This window comes from Electrona antarctica (genome assembly GCF_951216825.1).
Source record: "Electrona antarctica genome assembly, chromosome: 2".
Lineage (NCBI taxonomy): Eukaryota > Metazoa > Chordata > Actinopteri > Myctophiformes > Myctophidae > Electrona > Electrona antarctica.
This window is the reverse complement of record NC_136807.1, coordinates 37,462,014-37,488,923: the sequence shown is the minus strand read 5'-3', so window position 1 is coordinate 37,488,923 and position 26,910 is coordinate 37,462,014. Positions and strand designations below refer to the sequence as shown.

General features: G+C 42.1%; 2 protein-coding genes across 4 annotated transcripts in view; both read right to left on the bottom strand.

Moving 5' to 3' along the window:
* The window catches only part of gpr153 (G protein-coupled receptor 153), a 42,992-nt gene extending 25,200 nt beyond the window's left edge, over window positions 1-17,792 (bottom strand). The window contains exons 1-2 of one of the 2 annotated variants that reach the window (XM_079520078.1): window positions 17,284-17,792; window positions 119-749 (exon numbers count right to left, since the gene is read on the bottom strand). In XM_079520078.1, coding sequence (XP_079376204.1) covers window positions 119-492 — 374 coding nt within the window. In that variant the 5' untranslated portion in view covers window positions 493-749; window positions 17,284-17,792. Of the gene's footprint in view, window positions 1-118; window positions 750-17,174; window positions 17,205-17,283 lie in introns of those variants that run through there. The other variant, XM_079520079.1, reaches the window with a different exon arrangement.
* A 6,884-nt stretch (window positions 17,793-24,676) lies between these two features.
* The window catches only part of acot7 (acyl-CoA thioesterase 7), a 59,997-nt gene continuing 57,763 nt past the window's right edge, over window positions 24,677-26,910 (bottom strand). For both annotated transcript variants that reach the window (XM_079489992.1, XM_079489991.1), the window contains exon 9: window positions 24,677-25,457. In XM_079489992.1, the coding sequence (XP_079346118.1) occupies window positions 25,341-25,457 (117 nt within the window). In that variant the 3' untranslated portion in view covers window positions 24,677-25,340. The remainder of the gene's footprint in view (window positions 25,458-26,910) is intronic.

Sequence of the window (26,910 nt, the reverse complement as noted above, 5' to 3'; positions counted from 1 at the left end):
AAGGAAAATGTTCCCTTTTTTTTGCCGATGGGGTCCCAGATTGCCATTGACCTCAACAAGACTGCATAAGCAGTCTGACAACTGACGAGCAAGACACAGAAGCAGCATGCCCTTTTACCTGTAATTCACGGGCCAGCGCACCATCCACATTCGGTGGTAGGACAGCGAGGTGACGGAGAAGCACGTGACCAGCGTCAGCGTGTAGAAGGTGGAGACGAACACCTTGCACAAGCCCTCATTCCACTCGTAGGTGGAGTGCTGGCGTCGCAGAGTGATGACGCAGAACATGGTGATGGGGATGGCCATATTGAGGATGTGCGTGCCCGCCAGCGTGCAGATCAGGAACTCCAGGGGCTTCCACTTCTTCTGCTTGGCGCTGACACTCAAGATGCCCCAGGCGTTGGCCAGGATGGACACGCACGAGCAGACCAGCCAAGCCATCGTGTTGGCGGTGAGGACCTCATCCCTCATGGCCGGACGCTCATCCACCATGGCGGAGCGGGATGGGGCGGAGCCCAGGCGGCCAGAGGTGGACGGAGCTGTCAGCGAGAGTGGGCAGATATGAGGAGGAGGAGAAGGTGGCGGCTGCTGTGGTGGTGGGCAGGAGGGGGTGCAGGGAGTCAGGCAGAGCAGGCATCCTATCGGGGCGGGTGGGGATTTTCCTCCATGGGTTGGGCACAGCAGGGAAACAGCATGGTAGGAATGCCACACGGCAGCAGTAGTAGAGCCAAGCCACTTCAGTTACTAACCTGGAGTTGGGAAGAGAGAGGAATGAAGGGGAGCGGGACAGGAAAGAGAGAAGAGAGAGAAGGGATTCACGGAGACCAGAAAGAGAGCAAGGAGGGGAGGGGTATGAGATGCAAGGACGGGAGAATTTATATTAGTCAACCCCATTCAACTATACACCACAACAGTGAAATATGTTATGCCAGGTTAAGGGGATTGCTGCTGAGAAGTATTATGAAATTCAGGCAGAAGTATATTGAGAAAGTGATGTTATCTATTTTGTTTTCAACTCTAAATAAAAACCCATAGAAAGTAGAAATGTAAATCATTTAAAAATAATTGACATAGTGTACAATGCTATTGATTACATGATTTAAAATAGGAAAGCAGTATAATGGACCTCAAATGCAATATTTAACCATTTATACTGACCACATTAAAAACATAATAAAATACAATGACAAAATGTGTTGTGAGAAGCCCTCCCTCAGAAAATAAATCTCTATACTCAGGATATACCATTATTTATACATTGTATACACACTCAGTATATACTTTTCGGGGCTATTTTCTACACAGCTCAGGCTGAAGAATATGTAGAGCGTAAAATGCTTGGCGCAGCTGGTCCATGATGTCACATCTATTTCCTGTCTGTTGGCTCGTCCACAGATGACTGACCCCCAGGAGGGACGGTGAAAACCACAAGAGCCACATTATTCCACTCGCTCATCTGTCTCTCTCTCTCTCTCGTCCCTCCCATGGTACCAAATTTAATCTGTCCAGCATTCAAAACTTAAATTCAAGAAGAGTCCCGCTAGTGCAATAACACCAGCTAATATGCCCCTATACTTGATTGTGGCTGGGGAAGGGTCTCCAGAGTGTATTGCAGATGTAATCTGACTGCAAGAGATGGAGGTGAGAGAAAAGAAGGGGGAGGCTGCACACCTGGAGCCCAGGCCCCGGCAATATAGTAAGTACAGCCCTGGCAGTTTCACGAGTCACGACCCTGCTGCCCCTGACGTCTGTGTTACAAGAAAATATATATAAAGTAGTTACCGTCGTGATAATGTTTAAGGCGAGACATAGGCCATTCAATTGCTAAATATTTCATAAATATAAATAAATAAATAATAAATATCTACAACCACACAATGCTTCGCATCATGCTACTGCACCAAGTATATATAGCGCAGCATTGCTGGGTCTGCTGATGAGCCAGGACTTTCTATCTGCTGGCGTTCTCTCTGGCATTGTGTGTGTATAACCTGCCCCAGCATGCTACTATAAAGAGCACAGCACACAACCGAAACACGTGCCGATCAATGATCACTGGCACTGCTCCATGACTGACTCATTCCCCTCATCTCCACCCACAGCAGAGTCTACATCACACACACCAACAACAACCAATACAACCACGGCATGGTTGCAAGGACAACCATGGGACCACACTGGGCAAGACCTAGCCGGTTGAGTGGTTTAATGGAAGTAGCGAAATTTTGGCAGAATTACCGCCCAAGGAAACGTTGGCGCTTTACAAATCTGTTTACATTCTCTGTGAATGAAACAAGTGTTGTGATTGGTCGAAAAATAACATATCCGGGGGAAATATGTACGACGGATGTTCCGGGCCGTCACTTCCTGCAGAACACTCTGTCTCTGCCTTTTCTCTTCGCAGATGAGTAAGGCTGGGAACACCACTGGATTTTGTCCTTTTTTTCCCCAAAAAAATTAAGCTGTGGCACAGATCTAAATAGCTTGCCTTAAATTTGTCACAAAAAAATAATAAAATAAAATAAGGAAGTTTATATGCCAGTGGTCAACGCGTACATGTGGAAGGTCAGAGTTCTCAAAATGCTAATAAAAGTTTGGGGAAAGTTAAAATAGAAAAATCTGCATCCTCACTTCACTCTGCTTGAGATAGTCAAACACATGTGTAATCGGTCTCCGATTGGTCAACCGACCCACTGGGGAAAAAACAATATTGATTGATTGATTGAATACTTTATTAACAATTTTGTTAACAGTGCAGGGAGTTCAGTCAAAGGTTATGCTAAAAGGATAACACAAAAAGCCCCAGACAGCTTGTTTCCAATGTGGTTGAGGACAGACAGCCAGTTGCACAGACAGTTGTCAGTCCCCGTTTTATAGTAGGAGGATTATTGTAGGATTTCTAGCTCCAAAATAGCCTCATTGAATTTCACAGACCCACAGGAACGCGCCCAGGGTGCCGGCCCGGTTCCGGCGAGCCGCCCCACGTCCGAAACGACTAAGGGTTCACAGTCACAATTTTTAACAAGTCTATGAAGCTATCTATGAAATCTATGAAAAAGTTTAATGTGCAACACGTTTTTATACAATATGTAGTAGAGGGGTGAGGGTCCCTGCTTCATCTCTCTCTCTCAGCTAAGGGGTCCTTGGCCTGAAAAGCAGTTGATATGAAGACCCCTGACTTAGAAGCTTAATTCAGCTTAATATGGCAATTTCAGTCTGGGTCGTGGAACTGCCAAGGCCTGTGCTCTAGGTCTGCAGCCTAAAACTATAGAGGTGAGATCATGACACTCAAAAGTATAATAAATGGCTGTCTGAGGGAGCCAATATGACTCGCTCTGATAGCCAGACCTGAGTGGGCGATGAACTGGAACCCCTGGAATGGAGAACAGCCTCATGACCTCAGTAGACTGGCTGCCGCTGTTGTATCTTTAAAAAATAAAAATGATCTTTTTCCATTACTTCTTGTTCACTGGTTTGGGGCCTCAAAAGTTGATATTTATTTTACAATTATGGCTGGTTTAAAATGTCCTTGTTGTCAGTGTATTTTAATGAATGTGACATTTGTTATGAATGTGATATATGAGAATAGCCTAAATGCATGACCTACTTAAACCGGCAGAGTCATAAAACATATATACGGTATACTGTATGTCATGGTGTGTATACGGCTGCGGCAAACTAACATTTGTCAATATGAAGCTGGGCATCGTGCGACACATATTTTGTATCATGGAACTTCAGCTCCTTCAGGCGTACAGCGTGTGTACAGTACAGGGTATTGCGCAATTTGCGCGGACCAATTTACTGCTCCCGACCAGCAGTCCGACGTTCGGGTGACAACAGGCTCTTTCTTGTCTTGCGCCAGTTGAAGCAAAGTTACGGTATGTGATGATTCCCCCGAGTCTTTGCCATTTTGCAAAATGACAAACAGCATCTGAATGTGCCATGGCAACACAATACATCATGTGGGATAATGTTGTATGTTCCTCCTATCACAACAGATAGGACAGGATTCCCCAATTAATTTTCCTCAAGGGCCATATTTTGACTAGGGTACCAGGCTGGGGGCCGAGTCCGCACGCACAAGGTCGAGGTATTACCCTGAAAATTAATTTTCAGGGCAAGACCCCATTTGAAAAGGATGCCCAGTTTGACATGCATAGGCTACTGACCCCCATTTAATGCAATTTACATCTGGGACCCCCTAAAAAAATAAATAAAAAAAAAACCTTTTTTTTTTTCTTTTAAAAAAGAAATTCTTCCAGGGGCCACAAGGGGGCGCTCCGCGGGCCGCAAATGGCCCGCGGGCCGCCTATTGGGGAACCAGTGTAGCCTATCACCAGGCTTTTCCTGAAATAATGTATTTCGGTCCCTATTTACAGTAAAACTATGCTTTCTCCACCTAAAACAATAACCATTGTCATTGGTTTCCTGCTACAAAATATTACTGCCTCAATGATTACTAAATGAAAACTTTATTAGTGATGGCACCATGGAACACAACTGGGAATCTCATAAAATGTATTCATTATTTCTACAGCAGGGCTGGATATCTCCAGTCCTGCTTCCAACTCCAACTTCTACCCGACTCTGAGCCAGCGTTCAAACAAATCTTTGATAATAATCTAAATTCAATAGCCAGAGCAGTGTGCAGGGACAGACATAGCCCAATGGCTCATTCCATGTACTGCATTGGTGTGATTACATTCACCCTGGACCCGGTGCAGGTGCAACGCATGTCATTTAAGGCTATTTAGTAAGTATTTAATTCTGCTGGTAATGTCAAAATAATAATAATGGAACACTGGACATTTTGTTTCCCAGGCAGCCTCTCTACCCCATGGCACCCCAAACATCCTGTCGGCTAGAGATCATTTTGTCCATGTGAATCTCCTGGAAAAGTTGTTACTAAATAAATACACATTTTCTGCCAGAACTTTCAAATGGATATGATATTATTATATGAATTATGACAAGATCTCAGCTGACCCCAAGTCACAGCAATTAATTATTGGCTGAGTACACGCAGATCACTACATTTATAGTAGTATGTAAAAAAACAAAAACAAAAAAAACAAGCCCAAAATGACCCATTGGCTGAGAGGTCGGCTAGAGGCAAAAAGTGTCTGGTTGCCCAGAGACGAGGCAGCCAATCAGGACGATAGGTAGTCAATAGTACAGCAGCCAATTAGAAAGATAGGTCGAGTGGGCGTGAAAGCCAAGCAGAGAGAACATAGACCAGCTGTGCTTACACAGCAGCTGGTAAAAAATAAAGTTCCTATCACAAAAAGATTTGTAACTCTGAGGAGCCCCTAGGGGTCCCAGACCCCCTATTTCACAACTGGGAGAGGCAATGTTAAGCAAAGATACAATGTAGTATACAGTACATACATGAGCATTTGGAATGGTGATTAAACTGTTGACCAGAACTATGTACAGTATGATGTAGCATGTTTCATGCTATAGCCGTATTTAAGGGTGCATACGGCAGCTAACCAATCAGCGCAGCTCAAGTGTCAAAGCAGGCTGAAGTGGAAGAACCACCGTGCACTGAGCCCCACCACCCCAACCCTGAGGCTGCACATACAATATGTGTCAAATCAATTGGAATTTCAGTAATTCATTTTACAGAAATAAATATACAAAGGTTTTGTTTATAAAGCTGAAACTTGGACCACCAAATCCTATTCTTGCATGATTTAAGTAGTAGCCTATTACCTTGGTGTCTATGGGATTGGGGAGTTACAGAATACAGTTTCAATTTGTTACAGTCAATTTGTTTCCTAATTGTCATTTAGCTGGGGACCCCCTGGAACTCTCTCAAGGACCCCTAGGGGTCCCCGAACCCCACTTTTGGAACCACTGCACTAAACAAACTTTAAACTCCATGGACTTGGCTGCCACATGATGTAATTTCGGTAAGCCTGAAGGGGCTAGCTGCTCCCCTCAAAGTGTGGGGGCGAATCATCCATCCATTACCACCAAAATGTAATAATTTCTTCCTTGCCCTGCAAAGATCACATATCAAATTGTAAGAACATAACCCCTGTTGCTGAAGGTAATAACAGTTGAGCCCTTCTGAGTGGCTGTGACTCGGGCGGCACCAGAGGGACCATGAAAGCTTTCAATTAAATACAAGACGAAATTGCACCAAGGGTTAGCAGGGTTATTCCAGGATGCTGACAGGCGTCAGGCACACACTGTCCCAAGCCAGCCCATAACAGCTTGAGGCGTTTTTGCAAAAGACAAATGAGTGGTATTTTCTCAAAATGCCGACCATTCATTCTTGCAAGCCAAGGTCACAAATACTTCAAAAAAGAATCCACTCTCAGCATTGTTACAATACTTGGTACTGTGAAATATTAAATCTCCAGAAACACTGTATATCCAAAATATAACCCCAATATAACCCCAATATTATATCCATAAAATTAACCCCAATACGATTTGTTGGTTAATTTATTATTTGTTTAATCTACCCATTCAATCTACCGACAGTGGCGAGTGTGTGCCAGACTGCCAGGCTGAGATTGGTTCAAGAGTGTGAGCCAGTGTCATGACATTGGGGCACTAGTACTACCTCATCAAACCACACGAAGGAAGAACATGAGCATCAGATGCAAACTAAAGAGCAGAATGTGCATTAGCAGTCTCACTTTATTTCTAGATTCTAAGTTCTAACAGTTAGTGAACAATATAGGCACAGTAGGCGAGATATTCGAGATAAGCAAAAGTATACCCAAGATAAAATGGGCAGCTTCAGGATAGAGCTGGCTGCTTACTAGGCATATTGCGCACTGATCGAGTGCTCTATCAGGCATAAAGTGCATCCTCCTGTAGGCACAGTTAAGTCATACTGAAAATGTCATCCTCTCTTATTTGCTTTAGTATGAATAATAATAATTGATATAATATAATGTCTTACATATCATTTTATATCATACCCATATCATTTTCACTGTGAACTAAAAGTGTATCACAGCCTTTTTTCAGCCTTATGTCACATTGTAACCAATGTAACCAAGCAAGCAAGGTAAAGAAAAAAAGAAAAACAATACAAGGAACACTGACAAATGATACTGTTGGGTGGGCTGTAATGTTCATAATACAATTCAGGTACAGTATGAAGCTGCGGGCCCTATAGAATTGGCCCCATGCAGGGCATTTGGCCCGCGGGCCGCACTTTGGACACAGCTGCTCTAGAATGGACTGAAATGTAAAATAGTACCATTTGCCTATACAGTACCTCCATTTTTACAGACATTTACAGACACAAGTACAGTTATGTGTCCTCCTTACAGCAATAAAGTTTAACAGATGGTTTGGGCAACCACTGGTTGCTAAGTGAATTCTGAAACCCTGTTTGAACTACACTAACTTCTTTGGCCAAAAGTCAAGCCAGTCAAGTTATGTACATTTTATTACTGTAAACTAAGTATCTCTCCCAGGCCGGTTTGCCTACTCAGGGCTGTGTCAGACATGGGATGCATAGGCTACATGTATCTAAAGCATCTGTGTTGTACTTGCACTATAAGGCTCTATAAGACACTATAAGGCTCCTGCAAGTACTGTAATTGCTTTTTATAGGCAAAATAAATTCGCAGATCTACAAGATCACAAGGACTTCTAGGCTGTCTATTTTCTCTATACCTTGTACAACAAAGTAGTGCTTTTAAAGTACAATATTTCCAAGTTGAAAGACGGGTCTGTGGAGAAGGCCGGGGCCACAAGGAGTAAAGATCTGTGCCGATTTCCCCACTGTAAATGACTTGACTTGGCAAGCCCTGGGGACAGTGGTGCTGATTCCAGCCAGCCAGTCCCTCTATGGTTAGGGAGAAAGTGCCTGTCCATCAAGACTAAAGAGCCTTTTCTCCAGTACAGAGTTCAATTTAAACAAAATGTCACTTTGATTTTACAAACTGAAAGGCCATTTGGAGTCGTTGCTTTGTGCTGGAACATTTCCCCCGTCATTACTTCTTCACCCATGACGTCAACAAAAACACGATTCTCATTTCTCATGAGGCTTATTCTCAATAAGATCTTTAATCCATTGAGACCTGGAACGCATCCATGTCACGTTAGCGTTTAACCACATTAACCATTAACCCATTTTGGGGCGGGAACCCCTTTTGGTGTTTTAAACATTGTTATAATTTAGCTATTGAAAAATAGCAGATCTACAAGCTCATAGCGCGCCACCGAGTGGCGCTCTATGAACTTGTAGGTCTGCTATTTTTTTTAAATCGTTAAAATGTGCCTCAAATCTTTCCGAAAATTGTCATGATTTAGAAAACTTTTTTTTTTAAATTTCGACGTCAGGCCTGAATGGGTTAATGAGAACTCCATTGCGAGACGGAAATGGTCTGTTCTATTACTGGGCATCATGTGAGTACAATGTTCTATTACTGGGCATCATGTGAGTACAATGTTCTATTACTGGGCATCATGTGAGTACAATGTTCTATTACTGGGCATCATGTGAGTACAATGTTCTATTACTGGGCATCATGTGAGTACAATGTTCTATTACTGGGCATCATGTGAGTACAATGTTCTATTACTGGGCATCATGTGAGTACAATGTTCTATTACTGGGCATCATGTGAGTACAATGTATTACTGGGCATCATGTGAGTACAATGCCATTTTTATATTTAGTTGGAGCCGCATATGGAGACCTAAATTGTTCCTGATCCTGTATTATTACATCAAATAAGATGGGTTTTTTTCTGTTTTCTTTTTAATGTGGTTTATTGCACCAGCCCACTAATCCGGTCTAATCTTATTTTATCTGATCTGTCAGTGTCTTTATAAAAATGTATGACAGAATAACATGAGCAAGCCAAACACAATTGGACAGTTTTGGACAGAAGAATAGTATTCTCTGGCTGGGTGCCATGTGAGAGAAAAGTCTGCTGCTGTGGTGCTGAATGCTATAATAATAATATGTTCCAGAATGACAAGACAATATATCTTGGTAAACTGAATGGGACTGCTTGTCTCATTTGTCTTGGTAATGCAGGAAGAGCAGAGCTGCAGGAAGATAAGGTGTAAACTAAAGAGATGAAGTTAAGCCCTAGCAAAGAAAATGTTACGGAAAAAAGCAATAAGAGCTTTCTAAGTGATGTCTAGTGGTATTAAACAGTCCCCTCAGATCCTGCAGGTCATGGCTGTTTGATAAACCTACTAGACATTATATTCATACAACACATAATACAATCAAATCTGACACTTGCTTTCTCATGAACTCTCCCAAAACTCACTGCATACAAGTTTGTCTACTATGAATATTCTACAGAATATTCATTGTTTGGATATGGAATTTTGCCACTTGCAAATTATCTTCTGATGATTAAAATATGTTACTCTACTCATCAGATTTCTTGGCACAGCATGCATGTTTGAGTTATGAACATAATGCAGTATCTGACAAATCACTCTTGTTGAATAGGTCGTTTGTCTGATTACAGTATAAACAAACGTGTTTGCCAGCAATGTCAACTGCACTGTAAAAGCATAGTGTAATTTGTTGAACTTTTGATAAGAGTGTACAGTACACTCCAGAAACTGGAGTGCTCGCCGGATCTTCTCTTCTTCTTAAGCCTGTATTCCTGCCAATTCTAGAAGCACCTTAAATATACTTTTTAGACTTCTTCATCTCCTTTGAGCACCCGGTTGGCCTCTGCGTTCTTAGGGCCGATTCATACTCCTATTTTAGAGACGAATAAAAGTCGGTTCGGCGCTGTAGAGCCTACAATGTGACGTCATTTGAGGTTCGGGGGGGCGGGTACCGTCCTAAAGTCGGCTCTTCGGTGCTACTGAAAATTTCTGACTAGCCGAAATCATTTTGGCACTACAGCGCCGAAACAGCGGTAAAATAGGAGTATGAATCGGCCCTTACACTCCAGTAACTGTTGATCCAGAAAACAAAACTGAACCGCAGTTTAATGTTAACAACTTATTGGTGATGCCTGTGGCTGGCATCTACTGGTGGCACGTTTACTTGGGCAGGCTAGTCAGTGGTTTGCTTGGGCAGGCTAATCAGTGGTTAGCAGCAGTTCCAGAAGCAGTTGTTAAAGAGATAAGAGCATTTTTCATTTATTGTCCGCACCCACATTTTCCTCACTGGTCCGGGGATTTGAACGGGTGACCTGCACTAATTGAATGAATCTGTGAAAAACATGTAACATGTAAACTGGCCAGTGTTTTCCAAATGGCACATTGGAGCTATGCATGGAGCTATGCATTGGAGCTATGCATGCACACATTTACTACAGAACAGAAGTGAAAACTTACAAGTAAATGTTTAATGCTGTACTATTATCTCCTAAAAAGAAATAATAGAGCACGCACATCCACTAACTAAAACGCCAGGTGCTGGGCAGAGGTAAATAATAGAAAAGAGAATAAGGTCTGCACACTGGACTGAGCTCCAAACTCAATAATTTATTTGATTTATTAAATAAATTATTGAGTTTGGAGGTCAGTACCAAACTCCTGCACACGTTGCAGATCTCTCCTTTGCTCAGGGTGAGCTAAAACACCTCCCTGATGATCTCTGCTGCTGATTTAACATATTCAGGTGATCAGATCCCACTAATGGCCGATTATTACCAGCAATGGCACAGGACAGTAGGTAGGCTACACACTGAAAAAGCCACAGGTGATTGTCAGCCAGTCACCCACAGACAGCCCGACTTGTGTGTTGCTCCCCATATACAACCATAATGCAGTGGTGCCTGCGTGCGTGCGTGCGTGCGCATTTTTGATTGCTGTGAATGCAGGCAGGGGGACGATGCCTGGTCCAAAACATTGTACCAGTACTCTAAATAAATTGTTTTTGTAAGTGAAGAAGACAGTGTGCGGGACTCCCTCTCCCTGTTCCCCATTTTTTCCATTGGGCAGGGGGACATGAAATTATTAAATAATTAAAATATACAAAAAAAGAGCCATATAGCAAACAATTGTCTGATTAACTAAACTTTGAGTGAACTGATCCACTACTGGAAGTTAGTTCATATAGTCATATACTGTAGTTTAGAACTATATGAGGCATAACTCAACACTATCTCACGTGTTGTTTTGTTCTAAGTCAGGTAACAGAAGACCAGAGTCCCAGATGACCTGTCACCTGAGACTTCTTGAGTGTTCATAATTTAAAAGAATGTCGGTCATGTATTCTGGACGTAAATCACCGAGTGACTTAAATATGAGCAACGGTAATGTAAAATCAAATCAAGTCCGCGACTCAGCCATTGAAGACATCTAAGAATTAGATTAACGCTGTGGCAAGACACTAATATTAGTTTTAGTGCATAGCGTCGGTCGTGGAAGATACGGCCCCTTTTTTTTTTGTCTGAGCCAGGGTGGCATGAGAAGATAGATCATCGGATAAGTTCATCTAAGCAAGATAGCCTACCCAATAGATTTGGGGATAACCCCTACACAACAATAAAGTTTGACCTGGCCCAGAATGGTGCTAGAGGAAAATGGGGGGGTAACGTGTTAGTCCGACATCCCTAGTCCCTTAGTCTGACTACGTGGCCGGTTAAGACTCACCCGTGGCTTCTGCGTATCGGTATCGGAAAAGTATCGGCCCTTATTTGTCATATCGGTATCGGCGAATATGCCAGTCTAACCACTGATCCGACACAGGGGTAAGGGGTTGACACTATGGCAGGTAAATAAAATGTTGGGACATGTGGAGTTTGCTTTCGAGTTGCCCATATGAGTGAGGAGTCTGCTATAAACACAACACAAGATATATAGCTAGATAGCTATAAACACAACACAAGATCACTACACTGGTATCTGTATTCGGTATCGGTATCGGCTAATACAGAAATTGTGGTATCGGGATCGGATCGGGAATGAAAAATGTCTATCGGACATCCCTGGTTTGGGGATAGGGCTAGCATGGGGCTCTATGGTTAGAGTTAAGGTTTGGGGATAGGGTTAGTATGGGGCTCTATGGTTAGAGTTAAGGTTTGGGGATAGGGCTAGCATGGGGCTCTATGGTTAGAGTTAAGGTTTGGGGATAGGGTTAGCATGGGGCTCTATGGTTAGAGTTAAGGTTTGGGGATAGGATAGGGTTAGTAATAGTATGGAGGATAGGGTTAGTAATAGTATGGGGCTTTATGGTTAGAGTTAAGGTTTGGGGATATGGCTAGCATGGGGCTCTATGGTTAGAGTTAAGGTTTGGGGATAGGGTTAGCATGGGGCTCTATGGTTAGAGTTAAGGTTTGGGGATAGGGTTAGCATGGGGCTCTATGGTTACAGTTAAGGTTTGGGGATAGGGCTAGCATGGGGCTCTATGGTTAGAGTTAAGGTTTGGGGATAGGGTTAGCATGGGGCTCTATGGTTAGAGTTAAGGTTTGGGGATAGGGTTAGCATGGGGCTCTATGGTTAGAGTTAAGGTTTGGGGATAGGGTTAGTATGGGGCTCTATGGTTAGAGTTAAGGTTTGGGGATAGGGTTAGCATGGGGCTCTATGGTTAGAGTTAAGGTTTGGGGATAGGGTTAGTATGGGGCTTTATGGTCAGAATATTGGGTAGTCGGATTTATGGGTGTCGGATTATTGGGACGTCGGACTAACGCTACGCACCAGAGGAAAAGCCATGGCATCACCAAAATCATTAACACTTTACTTGAGGGAGCAAATTCATACGTATGTTTACTTACAATTTACAATTGAGACATATAACAGGCGCTCTTAATCCGGAGTGACTTACTCTGCTTGACATAGCTACTTCGCTTTCAGATGTTTCTTTCGACACCTCTATTTTGAATTATCATTTGGGAAATTAATTATCTGGGCGCAAACTAAGGCACAAGGTGCAAATGGGTTGTATTTAATCTTTGAATTACTGTGTGTTATGGGCATAACATAAATTAGACCAATCACAGTGTCATCTCCAATTCCCTGGAGCAGTACAGTACATGCCCCTACAATATGACATGTTGTAACTTGTTAGTTCAATGACGGATTCAGCAAGTTGGAGGAGATGCGAATGATTTCCTGCTAAGGAAACAGATCTGCTTGTGCACAACGTGAGAGCATGTGAGAATCTACAGGAGCAGTATTAATGATGTGATGAAGAAAATGGCCCCCTCGCCGAAACATCAAATGGAAACAAGAGGTGGACCACCCGCTGTGGCTGTTGCTCCTCCTGTAATGTCACCTCTTTCATGCCTCAGTACAGTCAGTGCATCAAGAGATATCCGGGGTATATCTGCAACTTTTCCCTGTGTTTAGATAGCAAAACAAACAATAGGGTACATTTTGTACCTCATTGTTTTCAATGTTTGTTTTGGTAGAACCTAGAAAGGGATGTTTATGATCTGACAAAACACATTTTTAATTGAGGGTTTTTTCATGGTGTGTATAACTCTGGCAAGTTAAGGATAAGTTATGTTTACAGTAGTGCTACAAGTATGTGCTTGAGCCACATACTGAGCTAAGTGACTCTCCTGCTCTCACCAGGGTAATCTAGACTAGGGTATCTAGAGTTAAAACTCCTCAAATTTGTGAAGAACAGAGTACTTCCATTTCCAAGGCTGGACTGAAATGGAATCCACTTTGTCGTACCAAGCAATCATCTTGCAGTCTGAGGTCTTCTGAGACAGAATTGTGTCCTTTTGACATCCCTTTTGTCGAACAATGTTTTTTGTACTGTCACTGGATGCGCAAGGTATAGTGTCGCAGCCTCGCCCCCTACGAGGACCCAGGAAATAATTCCCTGTTCATTTTCCCCTTTTTTTTAAACTACTTTTAAGCTCTTTATAAGCCTCGTACCAAGCCAACTGGAGTTGTTGTTGTTTTTCTTCATTGTAATTATGTGTTCGGCCCAAAATAGTTTGTTGTCATGATTTGTCACGACTCGAGTTGGCTTTCTTTAAATAAATACTTTTTTATAAAGCCTGTGGGGAAAATTAACTTCTGTGTCTCTCGTCGTCATGAAAGGGGGCGGGACTGCGACGCTCTATAACTTGCCTTTTCACAGGGCACTGTTAACTCATTGCGAGATTTCTCGTCATTATCACTGAGGTCCACATTGCCTGAACAAGCACTCTATGACAATGATTACTATCAGAATATAGTGCTTAAACCTAGCCTACTTTTAAGTTTCTGTTTTATGAAATCATGCATGTAGACGCGTTGTCGTGTACATACTGTACAAAGCCTGTCCTAAACGGCTCGGCCTACAGTGATGCCATAAATATCCTACGCACACACGCACACACGCGCGCACACGCACAAAGTATTAATATCTATAACCCCTAGGGATGCACCGACCAATCAGAAGACAATTGGCATGTATCCGCTGATTTGTGCTTTAAATAGCTCAGTCAATATAATATATTTTTGGAAGCAACACTAGTTTGAACTAAACCAAGCCGTGAAGTGCTGTATGACCATCTCCCCAGGAATAATTATACTAAAATGATTAGGCCTAGCTCAAGAGAGACACGTGTGAAATGTTTTAACCAATTGTGTGTGTTATTTAGTTTCTCAACTGATTCTGACAGAAAATTAGGTCTACTAGCCAGGATAAAAAATCTACACTGATCTGCTCACTGCTAATACCCTAAATTTGCCTTAATCCAAAATGACCCCATTAACAACCTATAACTATAAGCCAACATTTTCTAAATTTAATTATGCTTTAAGTAGCATGTGACGTGTCAAACTAGGGGGTTTTCATGATTCTGAATCCATGATTCCAAGCATTAGTTTTACATGAAAAACTGTCCTTGGGCTAAAAACGTCCATAGCCATCATCACAAATGTGATGAGGTCAGCACATTTGGGCACATTTTAGTTCAAACACTAGTTTGAACTAAAACAAGTCGTGACGTGAAGTGCTGTATGGCTAGCCTCGGAAACCCAGACGTTTAGAGTATGGCCAACTAATGGCCTAACTCAAGACAGACATGTGTGAAAGGTAAGGTTTAACCAATTGTGTACCTGTATAGGCTACAATTCCTATAATAGTCTGTATCTGCATCAGCTGATATGGATGAGAAATAATCAGAAACTAAAGCACACCTGTGCATTCCATAATAACCATATTTCTGGTAATAGATAACAGATTCATAATAGACTTCCCAGACCCAGAACATCCACAATGATGTATTATATTTAGTATCCAACTCAATGAACAGCGTGTCTTAAATCAACCAGAGGAATTAGTGCCTCACGTTGGTCCTTCAATGACCAGTGCCAGCACCATCTGCTCTCCCATCCATAGACTGACTATCTCCTATATATAGCTTTAGAAATAGCAGGTACAGGGGTATAATAATTCTAATCACATTTAGATGTTTAGCTTATAGGCCTCTAGTCTCACAGCAGATCTGATCAGAGATACAAGATACAAATAGCGTCTGGGGCACAACTATTGAAAAGTTAAGGACTGCCCCTAAGAAAATAAAAGTGTGGCATATACCGTATGAACTGACCACACACGGTACCAACCCGTTGTACGCATCGGTGCATGAGGCCAAGTTTGAAGTTGATCGGATCCAAAAAATATCAAGAGAACTGAAAAACCATCATAGACCGGCCATGCTCGACATGGAACTCCATAAAAGAGACACAGACAGACGGATATACAACAGTTACTCTGACAACACGTACAACGGCAAATGCATAACTGGGTGAGGCATGCATTTCCAACTTACCTATACTAGTTTCCAAATATGCCGGTGTTGAGTCCATCAGATAATGGGTTTTCCAGAACCCCCTATGCTACAGCAAAATGGCATATGCCGACACGTACAGGCCACTTTTTGTGCTCAAGGGATTTTGTCAGAGTGACCTTTCAATTTAATGACTGCAAGTGCAACTCTGCTTGGAGACCTCAAAATTGACGTTCACAAGCTAAAAAAAAACAATCTACCAAACAAAATGTCACACGATACGATATATCAATGACCATTTAAGGTGCATTTTTGAATCTGGGAAACATTTTAACTACTGAATTTCTCATGGGTATCATTAACTATCTTACACTATGTTCTTTATCTGAATTTATCTCATCATAATTGCTCTGTGGGTGGAATGTAATCATTAACATGCAACTTTCTGTCTGTTATATGTAGGCCTACAGTATAATCTCCTGACAATCAAAATACAAAGAACTACTCTTGTCTACTCTCTCTCTCCAGTGTAAGATAACAAGCGTGGTCGGTGTCATGTACCGGTATCAAATGGACACATCGATGAAATATTACTACAGAGTGTTCCAGTCATACATCTATAAAACAATCTTTACTTGTTGTCTGTCATTCTATGACACTGTCTGACACATCTAAAGTGACACTGCAAGCTAGTTCACAATTCACATAATGCACTCTTTTATTAAACTCTAGAATAATTTGAATTATGAGATATGGGATGAGTATTTACTGTATTAGCCTACTACAGTACACAAGGATGAGCTGTCTAAACTCACAATTTAATATTCGGCTATACTAACTTACTTTGTTACAAAACGGTTGACCCAAATATTACCTGATTGTGTGTTGCTTACACAGCTCCAATTGCAAAGCTTGCATACTGTAGCTATTAGGTTAGACTACCAGCAGGCCTCGACCCCCATAATATAGGCTACTAATTTCGAAGTCCAGAATGCTTTGACTGCACATGATCGGTCCTCGAATATTTTGAAAACAAATATTAATGTTCAATTTTCTCAATTACGTAAATGTAGCCTTGAGACAACAGTTTGAACTCAACGCCAAACCACTCAATTAGTGTATTTATTTACATCTCTGAAATGGTAGTAGCTTGGCAACCAACAGCTATATTGTCAACAAATTCACATTCTAGGCTATACACTTTTCATGCTCGCCTGTCGTGACTCCTAATAAACATCACATCAGCGGATTTTACGATTGATAATTCCTTAGAGTAGCCTAGGCTAAGTTCAATGTGGTATGGATATTTTAATACTTTTTGTATTCATCGCATCATGTATTCGCATTATTCATATTCACCCAATTGTATGTTATCTGTTATGTGCGTGGCAGCCAGGTTGACATCATGATTCATGTGCATTCCCTGCAAACACTGCTATCCTCATATCACTTAAAATGTCACTTAAAAAAATACTTTTGACAAAAACATCGAATTGCATATTCTCTACAATTAAGTATTAGGTTTTCCATCACCTGTGTGTGTGCGGGTCGGTGAAACCAAACCTTCATGTATTATGTTATTTTTAACCGCTACTCAGAACAGGCTTTAATGGTTGTTGAATAATTGAATGGGTCCTCCTACCTTTCAAAAGACGTGCAGTGTGTGGTTATGGCTCTTCTGCTGTTGTTCCAAAATATAACACATCATTTGATTTGCGGTACGTATGGCCGTGCGTCTGCGTCACATCGGTCGTGGTCCACAAAAGTCGCTTCCAGTCATTGCATTCCGAAAGTGAATAGCGTTGTGAGCGGAGTAAACATCAACAACATAATGGAGTGACCTGGAACACCACATCATCATCATCATCACAGCTGTAGTGTGTCCTCCTTCTCTCCTCTCCTCTCCTCTCTCCTCTTTCTTTGTGTCGTTGGGGGGGGGGGGGAAGAAGCGTGGCTAATTTCAAAGCGCTCGGGTAAATCTTTCACTTTCATCCATTAAAAAAAACCGCCACGTCGGAAGAAAATTGACAAAGATATAAATAAAGCATTTATCAAATTAGTTCAGAGCTGAATCTGTGGGTTTTCCGACCCGGAGGGGAGGCTCGATCTCGACTCGATCGGAGCGACGAATGAGAGGCATGGCATGGTGATGAGTGAGTGAGCGCGCTGCGCGTTCACACAGATCCACGCACACTTCACTCGACTGATCGTGCGCATCCGAGGGAAGACGCACGTCGCACGCACGCACCTCCATGCCTGCTTGTTCTCTGGTGGTGACACTGGTGGTGGGAACAAACTGCAGTGAGGAAACCAAGTCTTCATTTTTTGGTATTATGAAAATGTTCCTAGTATAAGTTCCTGCATATTTGCATTATATTAAAAATAAAAAAATCCTCCTGATATAGTTGACCAAGTTAATTAGACCGGCTATTCATACCAGCTCATGAAACATGCAGTAGGCCTAAATACATGCAGCCCAACAACAGCTTTAATTCAGTGAAATCACTCATTCTTCTAGTCTAGTCTGGACTCCTCTAGAATGCGTTAAACATGCCGGCGACGCCGCAGTCGTATCTGCAGTCAGGAATGTTTATCAATTGCGATGCAGCGATTGTTGTCACGTTACGTTTTCTCGTGTTATTCATACTTTAAATGCACCCCCCCCCCCCCCCTTTCATTGACATTATTATTCATCTTCTTACGTAACTCCCTCCCAACGAGTCTTCCTAACCAATACTTCTTCCTCGTCCCTTGGGGCTTATGTATGTACCCAGCGAGAAAACTAATAAGCCACATACAGCGAGAGTGACACGTGATGATTGTAGTAGTCACGTCATATGTAAGACAACACCCATTACAAGGATGGGTGGATGCTGAGCATGCATGATCAATTCTAGCTTCTCATCCATAGCAGTAGCACAAAAGTAGCCTACACCAGGTACCAGCAGTATGCGTTGGCATATGCGTATTGCCTAGCTTTGATTGATTGATTGATTGAAATATTTATTAACAGTTTGCAGAATTACAGTACATTTCAAGCACAACTCAATACAAAGACGGTTAACTGTGAGTGGACGACCCAATAAAGCATTACACTTGTTTACAAGAGGGTCCACCTTGTTCAATTCATCAAAACATTTAGAGCGACGTACAAATAGACACTTCTATATAGCCAAAGAACAGAACAGGAATTCATCATAAAGGAGGTAAAAGGGAAAAGAAACATATACAGTGAGGGGGAAAAGGGGTGGGTGGTGGGGGGGCCAGTTTCGAATTGCAGCCGTCCGTAGGTGCCCTTTGAGAGCGGTTTTGAAGGAGTCAAGGGATTTGCATGTCTTAATGACAGTTGCTAGGTCGTTCCACATTTTGGTGGCATAGGAGCGAAAATAATTTAGTCCCTTGTTTGTGCCGAATCTGGGTTGCACATGGTTTGTTGCACTCTCTGGTGTTGTGGGTGTGGACTTCGTTAACATTAAGGAAGTATTTAGACGGGTACATGGGTATCTTGGTGGTGTATCGAATCTTGTGGACCAGACCCATTGTAAGATGCTGTAGGTACTCTGTCGTCGACCCTAAGCCATTCCAGCCTGTCAAAGTGGGCAGGGGTGAGGTGGGTTCGGGGGGTGAGGCCAAGTAGGAGCCTGACCAGTTTGTTTTGGGAAGTCTGGAGCCTTGTTTTAAGGGGCTTTGAGGTGCTGTTGTACCAGGAGGTGCATGCATAGTCAAAGCTCAACTAAATCAATAAAGAGTGTGTAACGGCAATCGTTCACCTTCTATTCTGACAAGGAATATTAACTGGGCACACGGGTGCGCACTGCGCACGAGGCCTTCATTTGGAGACACCTGTAGTTCCTTCTGTCAACAGTAGAACATAGACCCTGTCAACATACTTATTGGGGTCCAACAAGAGGCACTTTGCATAATAAAATATACTTGGTATACAAGGCTTTCAATGGTTTAGCTCCTAAATACATATTTGAATAACCTTTTAGTATAACCAATCAGACCTCTGATCATCAGACACTGGTCACATAACTGTATACTAAGAATTCGGTCTAAATCTGGTGAAGATGTGTTTAGCCACATTAGTCTACTTTCCAGCCCATAGAGCCCCATTGTGAACCCGGACATTTTGAGTACCCTAAAGTGTTGTGCTAGAAATATGGGTATGGGTCCCCAGCATTTAGAAACTGCTGGCATAATATGTGACCATACCATTAACAACCTATATAAGGCAAAACATTCAAAATTTCATTATGCTTTAAGTAGCATGTGACGTGTCAAACTAGGGGGTTTTCATGATGCTGAATCCATTCCAAGCATATAATATCTGGGTTCACATTCTAGCAAGTGGACTACTATGGTCCGTATACTCTCTGGAAAAAACACAACGATCATCTAGAAAGCAGGCTTAAACAACTTACTGTTTTCTTGGGCCTTTGACTATTTTGTGTGTGTGTGTGTGTGTGTGTGTGTGTGTGTGTGTGTGTGTGTGTGTGTGTGTGTGTGTGTGTGTGTGTGTGTGTGTGTGTGTGTGTGTGTGTGTGTGTGTGTGTGTGTGTGTGTGTGTGTGTGTGTGTGTGTGCGTGCGGGGGTAGAGCTATTAAATGCACTTGTTTATATACTGGTGAATCAAATTGGATTTGTCATTATGTTGCAGGTCAAAAGATTCAAGTTAGTAAAAACCTTTGCGGTGCCAGGTGACCTGGAAGTAAAGCGCAGCAGAAGGCATACCTGCCCACTGGCTCTTCTGGCACGCACGCACGCACGCACGCACGCACGCACGCACGCACGCACGCACGCATGCACACACCTATCTTCTTAAATATGTTAACCAGTTTGAATGTCCTGCTTTTAAGCCTCTATTAATTTCTTCTGTCTTATATGGATCGTCACCCGCGGACAAGCTCCACTGTGCCCTCCTAGTAGTGACACAGTCTCGTTTACTACAGCTGCCAGCAGAGTCCCCTGCGGTGTAAAATAGGGTGTTTCCAGGCCAGACAAATCTTGGTACTGTACATCACCTACTTTTCTGTACGGAAAGCCCTGGCCTCAAGCCCAGATAACAGAAGAGGAGTGAATGTGGGACTAAAACATCTGAACAACTAAACGTGGAAGGGTGAACAGAGGAAAAATAATAAGACTGCATCCACACAGACATAGTGAGTTGTCTTTTGAGCGGTGGAGAAGCGATGAGTAGAGTCAAGTGAATATTTATTTAGGCAAAAGGTAACTGTGGAGGTATTGGATGTGGTGGAGTAGCTGCGTTTTATTTAATCCATTTGTTCACAATGAGTCACTTGATCTGCTCTCTGTCTACACAGATATAGTCTGTGTTTAAAACGGAATGTTTATGTTTCTGTGCTGCCGGGTCTCCTGCCCAGAAATACCTTCTTCTACCATCAGAAAATAACTGACAAGGGTCCACAACAAGCTGCAAATGCAACGCAAGTCACTTATAGTAATGAAAGCAGAGCTGTGTCCCGCTGCCTCGCTGGGCCATTTATCCCCTTTCAGAGGGCCTAATGGCTTTCCTCCTACCCTCAAGGATCATTCATCTTCTAAACAGCCTTGTCAGTCGCTCCGAATTGGGTTACAATGGTGAGCAGGCGGCAAGCTGCAAGCATCTCTCTAATTCATATCTCAAAGCCATGAGAGAAATCAGATGAGGGAGTTTGCATTTGCTTAATCCCAATTTATGCATTTAGAAAACTCTCGTATCCAGATTGACAGTGCCGCGATTGTTTCATTATGAGTTATCAAGTGTTTATCAGTGTGGTGGGTGTTGGTCAGCATAACTGTGGATCTTATAGTGTATAATATGACACATTTGATTTAATAACTTTCAGCAATAATGCAGCATATGGGCGGCTGAATTAAATGTTGACTAGACTTATGGGATTCAGCAGTGGGTTGCAAATTCCCATGGATTCATGCATCCATGCTGTAGTTTAGAGGAAACAGTTATCAAAATGAGAAAACCGTTTAGAGCCAAGGAACAATTCCTGGAGTCACTGGAATCGCAAATCTTTCGATGCCAGTGACTAAACAAAAGGGAATTTCATTAAGATACAGCACTAGTAACTTATGTGTATTTAATAAGCCCAACACTAATTTATAAAAAAAACAATTCATGTCGGGAGAGAGAATGTCATCTATTTTCCAATTCTATTTTGACATACTGTAAGTAACCATGGTTACCATAATGTCTAGAAACTACTACAGCAACAAGCAGCTCAACTGGTCAAAGACTTAACGCAACAGTGTTGGATGTCCAGAAAGCACTACTCCTATGGTCCACCCATAATAAAATAAATGTTACTTTATCAAGTGCAAATTGGAAGATATACGCTATATTACACACATATTTTGTTGTTGTTGTTTTTAGTTTCCATAAAATCATTTCCCACATGTTTTGTTTGTCCATCATCAAAGAAAGATTCCATGTCCTCCTTCCGTCTTCTGTCCTGTTGTCTTTCTCCCACTAGAGGCCTGGACATTACTAGGGATAAAAATAGACACAGCCCCCGATGGTGCCACCCAGGACTTACTTTATTTTCAATGGGTAAAATGAAAAGCACACATATTGTGCTGCCAGGGGGACTGAAGGATAAACAATAACCTTCAAGAGCCAATGATAAGTCTGTATGGTGCTGTCCGTTGAAGGAAAAAACAGTAGTGGGTGTTACGGAAATAACATTTAATCTGGTTTAGACCTGGAAGGCTTTCAGTTTCTTCATACATACCAGTCTTTTGCCTTTACTTAGCTGTTATTTAGTTTCACTTAAAAGGTTTGAAATTTTCAATTTGACCTCACCTGGCACCAGACTCATAACTGATAAGAATAAGAATCATAATAATTTAGTAGTCCCTTTTAGTTGTTAGGTCAGATAACAATTTTATCCAATCAGGAGAGAGATCATTTATCACATTCAATGTTATCGTGTTCTAGTTCCAGTTCTGTCTGCTTATCCTTTTGTTTCATCACTTCCAATTTCACTTGTTTACCCTATAAGGTCTCCCTCCTGATTGGATAAAAATGTGTATCTATCCCAACCTGAAATACTAAAGAACTGGAGAGACCCTGTTGCTGAGCAAACATTCAATAGCAATGGTTACTATCAGAAATTGAATATAGCTTTACTCTTTTAACATTTTCTTTTTTTAAACAAAACATATCACACCCCCTTTAACTTAGCAACCAGTCTCAGGTTCTGGTATGGCCATTTATTGATTCCTAACTGACTGCCCATCTGTAACCCTCATCTCTGGGGAAAGGTTGGTTTACAGCTGTCTTGAATGGATCCATTCGCATGCGTACGCACGCACGCACGCACGCACGCACGCACGCACGCACGCACGCACGCACGCACGCACGCACGCACGCACGCACGCACCCCCCCCCCCCCCCCCACACACACACACACACACACACACACACACACACACACACACACACACACACACACACACACACACAATTTCCTGAATTGTGAGTGCAAATCATGCTCACACAGAACATCATATGCAGGTCTAAGCACACAGTGTGCACAAACTCATATTGAAGCAAAGACAATAATACATTTCATTCACAAAAAGAGAAACAGGTGGAGGAGGTAAACAAACAGGTAGTTGGTTAGTGACTGTGAAAAACAAGAAAGTGACATTGAAAGAAACTGAAGATGGACAGCAACAACAGAGAGCGAAGAGAGACGGCAGAATGAAGGAGAAAGAGGGAGAGGGAGGATGGGAGGGCGTGGGAGAGATGTTGCATGTTGAGTCAGAGCCCTCCAGCCCGCCTGATTCTCTCTGTGAAAGACTGAGTGCTGAAAAGACCCTCTGCCAAGGCATGCTCAATGCAATGACATTGTCGGAAAACAAGCAGACATGGCTCTAAAAAAAAGAAAAAAAACGCCTTTGACTGACTTATCACATATTCATTCCCTTTCTTTTACTCAGACCATCATCATCCATGAAATAAAAATAACTTCTAGATAAAATAAAGATATCTAGTATCTACTCTATGTGTAGAAATTTGAATAATAGTATTTCTGATTCTTGTGGGTTTTGGCTATTTGGTGTGTTTGGATTTCTTTCTTCCCTGCCATTCTTCATTTTCTCTTCCTCTCCCCGGCTCCATCTCTTTTTATGATGTGGCACCCACCCAGGGAGTGAGCTGTCTAGAAGAGTGTTCCTGTCTAACAACTGAACCGATCAGCACCAAAATGTCTTGTACACGCTGCCAGTTGGACAAGGAAATAATCTTTTTCACCCATTGGGCACTAGAAAAAGTGTTTCTCGGAGCACAGGTCTCCGCCAGTCCTGGTGGCGCTATAATGGCCAAAGTGCCATTTCTTCTTATGCCTTTGACGGCAATTGGACGTTCAAATTTATGATTTGAGGCATTTTGTTCCAAAAATGTGTTTTGTAAAAATCCATCTGCTGGTCAATGGCAACTGTCCAATGTGAAAAGGGTGGGTATTCCTCTGCCTAGTAGGAATGTGCGTGCAAATTGTCATGTAAATTGCACGGTGCGTTCATGATTTGAGGCATTTTGTTCAAAACGGGCCAATCCTGCAAACTTGCCAATGTTAGATTTTTGGACAGAATTTGAAGGAGTACTATCAAAAAAGTTGTCTAGGGAGTGTGCAGCAGATTGGTGCAGTTATAGGTGAAAATGTGAATCGGCCTGTTATAGCGCCACCATGAGGCTGATTTGAACATTTTCAAGTGGCATTTTGTCCTTTGTCAAGAACCATTCTGGAGGCTTGGAGAGGCTAAAGGAAACATGGAAATATTATTCAATGGGGTTATCTTTACCTCATAATCTAAAAGTATGACTGCTCAGGGTATTCTCAATACATGTAGCCTTTGACCACTAAACAAGCAACAAAAATAAAATGAACATACCCCTATAGGGCCTAGACAAATAAACAAAAGCATGCACATCTTCACTAGGTAAATAAATTAAAGTGGGGAAAATTATTAGTTCACACTGTACTGACTCGTCAAAATGAATGACATGACCATTTCATATTTCTTACATCAGCAGCTTTATTACATCACTTGTTATCAGTAATGACATGTCACAAGTACTAGATTGAACCTTGATCATACATTCAAATAAGCTGCTGCACATAAAGTTAGAGATACCCTTAAATTATATTATGGTGCAAGAGAGAGATTGGAAGAAGTGAATTCTTACTTGCCTAGGTATGTGTCAGACGGAAAGCGTACTGTTACTATGGGTAGATATATACACTACTTTGCATTCCCGATCAGTGATGCTTATGCACTATGCCAAATACTGGATGAGTCAGAACCCATTGTACCCATTTCAGCACTATGGTCAGATATTAAACGCATTAGGCTACGGTTGTATGGTTCAAGAAGTGTTCTTCAACAAGACATTTACCCCTTATCCCTAAACCTATTTGCCATTTTTTATCATTTTAAAACGGTTCGAAATCATCATATATACAGTAAATATGTGTGTGTCTATTAGGCTGCACAACAGTGACACTTGGTGATGAAAACCAACCAAACGCTATTTTCGTGCTCGGACACAGAGAGACACAAAGCTCCGTATAGGAGTGGTTGCACCACTCAAAAAATGGCAAATAAGGGGATAAGGGATGGCGCAAGATAGGGCCCCTGCTTTTTCACTGTGTTTTTTTCCCCCTAGTTTCACTGCCGTCCTCAACAATGCCGCTGAGCAGCGAGCTCAACGTCTTTAGATGCCATTCGTCTAGTCTTGTTCTGCAGATAGCGTGCCTCACCCTCCTTGAAGCGTTTCTCCTCTTCCTCTCCTTGAACCTGAGGAAATACAGAAACAGGCCAGAAGGACTAATTATACGTGTCACTTACTCACACAACATGTGCACATTATTCATGTACAAAAGGCGTGTATGCATGTGTCGACACACACACACACACACACACACGCATCGCACAGGCACAAGCATTCACGCAAATACACACTCACACTCCATGATGAATACACTTGTTTGTGTGTTTCTCTCTCATGCACACACACACACACACACACACCTTGCACCTGCGCGTGCATTTGTGCCGTGGGTGTGACACGGAGTAACATGGATTTTGATGCTTTCCCTGGTACAAGTGACTAGGGTACCATTTCTAAAGAAAACGTTTTTATTGTAAATGTTATTATAATGTAATTTTACTATCAATCAGACAAATCTGTTATCAAGGGGAAAATTATTGTAGTTTCACTTTTTTGTTTGATATGCTTATGTGTATAATGTTGGGTTATATTCACACCATCAAGAGTTCAAGGTGTTTATTATCCTCATATTGAGGATAAACAAAATAAAGATAATGAAACAAAATACTAATAGGCAGAGATACATCTACATTATGATCTGTATTGTAGAATAGATAGATCAGCATATGACACATACAGTCTGGCATCGGCATGCAACAAAGTATAAATCAGGCTTCACTCTCCAGTCAGACCCCACACAGTCCCACAGGTAAATATGATATTTTGAACTTTCTTACCCCATCATAAATCATAAATCAAAATACAGGTATGGTACCAGGGACGTGCACACACACATACATAGACATCAAAGGGGGCTTGAGCCCTTGCCCTTTTACCCGTCTAGCCGATCTACAAGCTCACAACGTTGCACTTTGTGACGTGTTGTGCAGCTCACAGACATTTAAATTAGTTTAGTTTATTATGACAAGCCCAGATGACTTGTCAGGATGTATTATTATTACAGTGGACACCAGGTGGTCGGCACATTTCATGGCCACCTACCATTCAGACTGCACGGCTAACAGATGGGACCTGAACTTTACGGAAAAGAGGGGTGTTGCCAACCGTGACAACACCTCGCGCAAATACATCGTTAATATTCACTGATATGAATTTCAAAGTGGATGTATTACTGGTACCGAAAACATTGTAAAATCCTCACACTGTGTGTATACAATTTCACTGTGCCATGTCATTTTTAAGTAGTCTTCCTTTCCTCCATTTGAAAGTTTCTGAAGTTCAACTCATTTCATTGAGTTTCTGTCTCTTCTCATGAATGAAAGAGCACAGGGGTTGTGTCAGTAATACTGAATGAGAAACCCTGCACAATAGGCTGCCAAATGGGGAGATCAAGGTCACAAATCTATGTGATGTACAGCCAAGTGTCAGACAGACAGACACAAAGTGGCCTCATTTCAGACAGGATGACTTCATTAGAGATTTGCATTGGGCCTTCGTGGTTGCACAGTCATAAATTCT